At 37.6% G+C, this 8,557-nt stretch overlaps 1 protein-coding gene across 1 annotated transcript; it reads right to left on the bottom strand.

Annotated features, from left to right (window-relative positions):
- Positions 1–3,345: 3,345 nt before the first annotated feature.
- LOC108378492 (homeobox protein 13-like) lies at positions 3,346–8,034 on the bottom strand. Its single transcript, XM_017634786.1, has 2 exons — positions 6,182–8,034; positions 3,346–3,881 (listed from the first exon to the last, which is right to left on the bottom strand). Exons 1-2 carry the CDS (start codon positions 8,032–8,034, stop codon positions 3,731–3,733), a joined length of 2,004 nt encoding a protein of 667 aa, XP_017490275.1. The 3' UTR covers positions 3,346–3,730.
- Positions 8,035–8,557: the final 523 nt, after the last annotated feature.

Consider the following 8,557-nt stretch of genomic DNA (forward strand, 5'->3'; position numbering starts at 1 on the left):
CCAAAATGTAGATAAGAATTTTCACGCATATCCAATAACAATGTGATGCCGTTAGAAATCTGACTCGTTTTGCGTTCCGCTCCTTTCGTTTTGTTTCCGCATTAATTTGACATCGCATGCAATTTCAAATATCCGTCACCCAATAACCTATGCGACTTGCTCTAATTATTTTAATTTCTTGAAAAGAAGATGCCAGGAGATTATAAGTTATATGTTTTATTTAAAAAAAAAAACTTTTTAACTTGGAATTTATTATATAGGAAATCCTTCTTCTTCTTATTTGGCGCTGTAGGCGCCTAAACGGGTTTGGCCGAGTTTAATAAAGCCCGCTAGTCCTTTCTTTTCTGTGCCAACTGACGCCAATTGGAAATGCAAAGTGAAGCCAACTTGGTATTTCCATGGGTCCTCCCTCTTCCTCTGCTGCCACCAGCGGGTACCGAGTTGAATACTTCAAGAGCTGGGGCGTCGGTGTCAATTCGAACGACGTGGCCAAGCCAGCGAAGCCGCTGTATTTTGATGCGCTGCACTATAATTATGTCGTTGTAAAGCTCATACCGCTCATCATTGCGTCGTCTGCGGTACTCTCCGTCGCCAACGCGTAAATGCCCGTAAGTCTTCTACAAATCCTTTCTTTCGAATACTCCTCATACGCCTCATCGGATGTTTTCATTGTCCATGCCTCCGCGCCATACACCAGCACAGGCATGGTGAGTGACTTATAGAAAGAACTTTACCTACTCCTGATTTGCCTGCTCAGTCCAAAGTAACATTTGTTTGTAAGAGTGATTCTGCGCGGGATTTCAATGCTGACATTATTATCGATGAGTGCCAAGACCCGAATGCGTTGACTATTTTTTTGATGACAGGAGATACTTCGACTTGTCCTCTTTGACCACAGTTCTGAGGCACTAATGACCTTCTCTAACATCAGATTAAAGAAATCACATAAAAGGGAGTCAGCTTGTCTGAAACCTCGTTTGGTATCAAAAGGCTTGGAGAGCTCCTTCCTAATTATGGCGGTGGTATTGCTCAAGGTCATTTTACACAGCCGTATTAGCTTCTCGGGGATACCAAACTTAGATATCGCGGCATAAAGACATTTTTTTTTCGTGCTGTCGAAAGCGGGTTTGAAATTGACGAATAGATGGTGTGTGTTGACCATATTCTCGGCACACTGATAAGACCCAATCAATTCGTTCACTTCCACCTCGTTAAATATGCCTTGCTTGAAACAACTAAAATACTTTAGAGATGTTTGTATTTCAGCGCCGATGTTAGTTGCGCCCTTCCCATACTATACTATGGATAAGTACGTGTGTACATTAGGGTGCCCATTCCTTTTTTTTTGCAATTTCAAATTTTCCCTAATTCTCTTTTTTTTATGAGAAATATCATTGCCTATTTATAAATACTATCAGTGCCAGTTACTGTCGAAATTTGACCATTTCTGTAGCTTTTTAATAGCACTGGAGATGTTTTCTAATTTAGTACTCCGTTTAACTTCTAGGGTACGAAATTTATTACCGAAAAATCTCTTGCTTTAGAACTAAACCCCGACTGAAATTTTTCATATCTTCGAAGGTCTTAGGCAGGGCTTGGAATTTATCCGATACATTCCAGTTTGCCGATAAATTTCGATAATTTGATATATATGTAATTAAATTAATAGAATGGCGCTAGTGTTTGGCCGAGCTTCTCCTCCGATTTGATGTTGTCACACAAAGGGGAGAGACCTACAGTTTTACGCGAACTCCGAGTGTATTTTTATTTCTATAATAAAAATGCATTTATACTTACAAATATTTTAAAATTTCCCGCTTGTAGGCATAAGTCTTCTCCTAGTTTTGGAACGTAGTACGCTGAATTAAATGAAACACTTTCGTCTTTAATTTTACATTTAAAATTTTTATTTCTTGTTTTCATTTATGGAATTTTTGCAATAAATTGACGAATATTGTTTATTTTTTTAATTATTTTACAAACTTGAAATATGTTTTTTTTTTAAATTATATTTTACAGTGCGCTTAAAAGCTAAAAACAAATAATTTGTCATTTACCAGTATTAAATACATTACACTTGTGATTTTTTTAATTTTAAATATAATTAATAATTTTTTTTTATAAATTTATAACTAATTAATTTTACTTTACTCTGTTAAGTGCTTTTGCTTAGTTTTGTGGGATTGCTTATTTTATTTGATGCAATTTTGCATACCAAAGTAGTTTTATGTAGGCTATTTGTTAAAAGTTATGTGCGGTTTTAAAGTTTTTTCTTTGATATTTAGATGACCTTAAACTACAGTTGACCGCTTCAGTGGCGAGCTTGCAGAACCATTTTTATGCTTTATGGTGCAAGCTCTCTCCGGCCAACGCTGCTTTTTTCCGACTTCGTAAATGTACTGAAAATCTTCGATTTTGTTTTTTGGGCACACAACTTTTTGAAGTGTTTTTTTTTTTTTTATGTAATACATATGTTGATGGTTCTCGTTTGAATATGTAATTACTAGCTGCACTCATATTTCCAAACTAATTGTTGTAATTTTCATATTGCTTGGTATCAAATACCTATAAACTTAATGTCTTTAAACTAAAAGTAAATACAACGCGAAAAATGCTCACATAGCAGTATACTATACATTAAATTTGAAAAATTCTAATTATTTTTTAAAGCATCGATTTGTGCATTCATGCAATCAAATTATCGTACAAATCAAAATTGTCGCTAATAAATTTTAAATTTTCTTTATTGAAAAGTATGTTTTATATGTATGTATGTATAGTAATTGCTTGAAAAAGATTTTTTGTTTACTTTACTTTTTTTGATGTTGAGCCGGATATACAAAACAAATTTCAAATCCGTTTAATTTAATATAATGAACGAGGGCGCGTACATAAAAAAGTGAAAAAAAAAAAAATTGTATTCTCTCTTTGCGCATTTTCGCTGATTTATTGCATATTACACCAGATTTATCCTAAAAAAGGTATTTAGAAATGCCATCTTTGGTTTTAACTACGTTTTAATTACAATATAATTTATTAATTTCTATCGAATAGTTTAGGTTTAAATAGATATATACATATTAATTAATACAGTTAATAGTGCTGGATGTTCAATATATTTAAACTGACCTAATTTAAATTAAAACAATTTCTAATTAATTTATCTTAGCGCAGAACCCCTTAAATAAATATTATGCATCAAACTAGATATTTTTAAAATCTAATTTTTTTATTTTATTATTTGTCATTTTCTTCTCCTTTAATAAATATAATAGCTAACAAACACATATTATATATAATACAAATTAATTAAAAGAGCCCATATTTGTATTTTTATGTTGTATGTATGTTGTAATTGTAACACACACAATTGGCCGGTCTCGTAATTTTTTTTTGGTTACTTTCTTATAAAAATGACTTCTGGCTAAATTTTTTATCGTCGCTTAGTAGTTAGTAGTAAACTAAATTCAATACTACAATGGTGCTAATATTATAGTTAATAGTTGTTTCATAATATTCGTTGAGAATATTTGATTTGATATTTTGTTTTTAATTTTAATTTTATTTCACACAACAATCAGTCGCTTTATCACTGGTAATCGACATTTTTGATTTTACAAAGAACTACTATTTTTTACACAAACCTGCTATTCTCACATTATCCATCCGCACTAATCGCTTTTACTATTATTATTGCTCTCTTTGCAGCTACTATTTGGTTCGTTCCTTTTTAATCGCGTTCTTCATATTTGCTCACAAATGAGTTGAGACCTTGTAGCTGAGAGCCGTCATAGAGCGACATCTTTAGTCGCTTGCATTTGGCGCGTCGATTCTTGAACCAAAACTGAACATTTTTACTTTCCAAGCGAGGGAACTTCTGCCTGCAAAGGTGACAAAAATGCAAACGTTTTATAAATAAGTGTTGATTCGTGAAAGTCGAAATAAAAATAATAAAGTCAGGACTATGAAAACTTATCGGAGATAGGGTGATTCTGAAATAGGGCGTTGTTGAAAAGCTTTCTGAGAAAGGCTGCCGAGAAAGGTCGATCCTCCACTGAGCCGTCGATAATCACATACAGGCTGCCTTCGAAAAGATAGAGCTTCAAAGTATCTATACATTTTGACTGCATTACTTAAATGGTATCAATATATCCTTACCATAATAAAGGATAGCCCAATCTAACAGTTTTTTTTCTTTTCAAGGTAGTTATTAATTTTTATAAAAAGAGTTGAACTGAAGAACTTCTTCAAAACACTAGTTTTCAATGAACATTGATACTAGTTTATTAATGTAGTAGTGGTTTTTAAGTTACTTTTGGTCCTTGGCGAGTTATCTTACGATTTTTGTACAAATCTGGTTTTCGAAAGAAAATTCGTTATGGCCTTTCTATATTAAGGAAACGATATGTATGTGTGTACAAATAAACAAAAAAAGTTCGCCGTACACCTCCGAGAATAAAGTATTTTTGCAAGGCAATTTCGAAACGTTTGTTTTTTTTTTGACGAGCCTAGGCGACCTTTTGTACGCATTTTGGTGGCATTAAAAAAAAAGTGTAATGAGCTCAAACGGAACAATCGAAATGCTTGCCGAGCAAGAGTTTAATGATGGTGAGCTTTAATTAACTTAAATTAGGGTGGAACTTTAGGTTGTTAAGAACTGAAATCTGACGGGTAAGTACTAGACCGGGGAACTTGAGGTCAATAAATTTTGGAATGAAAGAATTTTTATCCTCGGGACAAGAACATCGATATATCATACTTTAAGAGCAGACTGTAAATGCCGAAGATCTAAAGAAAGATGTGAAAAGGCGACCCCTACGCTCGGCCAAAAAAATAAAAATTTAAGGAAAAAGATAAGTCCAGAAATATATTCCTCATACCAAAAACCTTTTATAGCGTGCTTTTATACAAACTTTAAGCACTTCTTTACGGCACTACATCAATATGCTAAGTAAACAAACTCCAAATTGATTTTAGGCCCATGGGTTTTTCGGAAAATTTGCTTAGAATTACACGTAGAATCCTCTTATGCTGTACGCCTATAGTCGAAAAAATTCGCCCGCCCTAATGTGCATTAGTACGCATACAGTTCAAGGATAGAAGACAGATTAGGATGTTCATAGGTCCAGTACTAGTTTTTCAATTGCAATGCGAAGATGACCCGCAAACCCTCGGGCCAAGGTGCTAGCAATCGCGACCTGTGGCAGACTAAATCTTTTAGATGGATAAGCAGCCACCAGGCTTCTTCCCAGTAGGATTATTACTTTCAAACTTTTCAAGAAATGATTTGACATTCTTCAACTCTTGGCAGCAAGAAACACGGTAGCATTGTTTGGGTGCCAGACCACTGCTAGATCTAAGGAAATGAAGTAGGCGAGGAACTGTAAGAAAAGGCTAATCGTCTGTGCCTGTGGAACCGCAACCATTTTGTGACCTCTTCTTTGGGATCTACTGGTACCGAGTGGTAAACTCAGAACGGTAGTAAGCACCGAGGAGCGGTAGGTGGTCTCGAACAGGACACAATTTATGGCTATCCTTTCGCTTTGAGTAGATCCAACATCAAGTTGCTCACATTGTACCTAAGCGGTCACAACCAGATTGCCCGGACCACGATTGGTGAATGACGAATTTATCTTGTAGGCGAAGAGAGGTAGGACCATATTCTGCACGCATTTAATAGGTAACTAGGCAGCATCTTTTGTTTTTAGGATTAGGGAATTATAGGCCGACTTTGAATGGAAGATGGTTTTGTTTTACGAGAAGTTATTTCATGGTAAAAGTAGGCTCAAAGTTTTGTCGTTGTCCGCTAAGAGGCGATCGTTTTTGTGAAAAGCTTTTTTTTGGAATCAAGCCTGGGTCGCACAGAGTGCTAGTATGCACATGCAACCACTCGACAGTAAGGGAAGGAAATGGAAATTGGGGAATTGAAAATACTCCATTTGAAATTATTTCGGTGCATTTAGCCAGTATGTAGGTTCGAAAAATTATTTCTCCAGAATTTTTAACTATCTAATTTTATATCTAATATTATGCTGTATAAGTTATCTTTTCAAATTAATGTGTTTTTGGTGATTAATCGGCAGAAATTTTAACAGAAAAAAATGAGTTAGATCCTTTCTATATTAAGCCAACGAAATGTATATATACTAATTAATTTACTCGTAAACTGCTTTGAACTTACCTGTAAGGCATCGTGTTTAGGTCTTCTGTATACTTCAGTATTAAATTGTGCGATGGATGTGTGTTCATAGCGAACCATTGCTCCAGTTTTGGCACCTCGGTGACCGGATCAATGAAGGTACGATTCCTTTTACGTCGCTCCTCATTCGACATGCTCGACAAATTCAAACCGCTCGGATTCATTAGCGCATTTGGTGGCATACCCGCTGCAGCCGCTGCAGCAGCGGCATGGTGCGCATGCGGATGATTGGCAGCCGCTTGACCGAACCCGGGTATGTAATGGCTCATGTACATAAAGGACTGTGAGAACATCGAATTGGGTACCATTGAAAATGGCATATCTTTGCGTTGTGCTAAGGCATTAGCCAAGTCGGGCGATGGCGAACAGTAATCATCAAGCTGAGATGCATCATTCTCGTCGTCGTCGTCATCCTCCATATCAAGATCATCATCCTCCTCTTTGGGCGAATTCATTTTGGGTGAGGAATGTGCTTGCGGTTGTGTGTTCACAGCATCATAGGACTGTTCATTGATAATATTGCTGTTGTTGTTGTTAGTGCTATCACTAGTGGCAATGTTGGCATTGCTTGCATTATTGTTGTTATTATTATTATTGCTATTGTTGTGCTCTGTTTCATTCTGCTGACTAATTGTTGTATTCTCATTGGGATTGTCGCCTTGTTGGTCGCCTGTTTGTGCTTCGCTTGGTTTATCCTGCGGCTGTGTCTCCTCCTCCGTATAGCTGCGCGAGCATGCGCGTAGCGATTGATTTAGCGAACCGTTCAGCATCGATTGGCAGTCAGCTTCACTTTTAACCAAGATCTCTGCTTCAACCATATCACGAAGACTCTCCTTTTGTTCCGTATTTCCGTCAGCGCCCTCAAGCGGTGAATTGCGGTTGCGTTCGTGTGTGGTCAGCGAGAGCGGTAGTTGTGGCGAGCCTGGTCGACTGTTGTCTTCATCCATGTCTTCCGAATGCTGTGACATTGTGTCCACATCTTCCGACTTCAGACTCAACGGACTCTTTAGGAAGTCATGGGACATGGCTAAATTAATGTTACTACTGTTCAATTGCTGACTACCACCGCTGCTGCTTGAGCTTTGACCCAGCTGTCCGTGCTGATTCAGCACAAAACCATTGAGGCCGGGATGACCAAGCGCTGCCAAACCACCTCGCATTTCGGCGCGTTTCTGAGCGGCGCGCGCATTTTTAAACCAGTACACAACATTATTTACATCCAGCGGCTTGCGGCCACGGCGCGATTCTAACGCATTCAATTGCACTACATACGTTTGTATTTGTTGACGTGATGGATGCGGATTTTCTTGGAACCATTTCTGTAGCTTCGGCAACTCCATCTCTGGATCAAAACTGGTGCGCATGCGTGTCTTTTGATTTGGATATTGTGAGTGTGGATGGTGATGATGATGGTGCATCGACGGATGCATGGCCGGATGTACCAGCATATTGGGATGATGTGTGGAGGCAGCACCTGGTGGACCATGATGTGTAGCATCATTCATAAGCAGTGAATCATGACTGCCACTGAGATTGGGCATATTGCCACCAGGAACATTGCCTACGCCCGAGGCAGCATGTAGGCCGGCTTGTGCAGCAGCGGCGGCAGCAGCGGCTGCTGCTACGGCCGCCGAGCCGACTTTGAAGTCCATTTCGTTGGGCACTGATGTTGGTGCAGTTAGGAACGGTAACATTTTTGGTGCAATACTTGATTGAGGCGTTAGTTGTTGCGACCACCATTGATCGAATTTGCGACGCAATTCATCGGAAATCTCACCCGAGGGAAAGGCGTACGGATTTTGGTAAGAGGTGCGGCATATTTGTGAAAGCGTCATCTGTGGATGGCAGAAAAAGTTGAGGATTTTTAAGTTAGTTTTTTGCTTATTGAATTAAAGTTATAAGTGAAGTTTTCCGCACACGCGAAGCTTTCTTCTTTAAATTCAATAACAAACCCGCGCCTTGAGCTCGCAAAGGTTATTACAATTTCTAAAATTGTATCCTGCTAAATGTGAAAGTTTGAGTTGAGTTTAGTGGTCGCAAGTAGTGGCAGCACGTAGCCAGGGGTTGATGCAAAAGAATGATTCGCCTTGTCCAAAACTTTGGTTGGTCTCGAAAAGTTCTTCCAGCTTGAAAAGAGCTTAACGTATCAGAGAAGGTGAATCCCAAAATCAAGGATGGAAGATTCCCGTCATATTTTTGTACTGTCAAACAGATTTGGCGTGATATGTAACAAAATTTACGCACTAATTTTTAGGCACATTCGACAGCTCTTATGTAAATTTTTTATTTTTATTTTTTGTTAAATTAAGTAAAATTTGAAGATTTAATTTTCTATATAAAGACAACTTATGAAAGATA

The sequence above is a fragment of the Rhagoletis zephyria genome, unplaced genomic scaffold, assembly GCF_001687245.7.
Source record: "Rhagoletis zephyria isolate East Lansing unplaced genomic scaffold, Rhagoletis_zephyria_1.1 Rzeph_scaffold_14209, whole genome shotgun sequence".
NCBI lineage: Eukaryota > Metazoa > Arthropoda > Insecta > Diptera > Tephritidae > Rhagoletis > Rhagoletis zephyria.

Coding starts and splice junctions, on each gene's coding strand:
- LOC108378492 (XM_017634786.1), bottom strand. CDS start 8,034: ATGACGCTTTCACAAATATGCCGCACCTCTTACCAAAATCCGTACGCC. Junction 3,882..6,181: donor CTAAACACGATGCCTTACAG/GTAAGTTCAAAG, acceptor TCACCTTTGCAG/GCAGAAGTTCCCTCGCTTGG.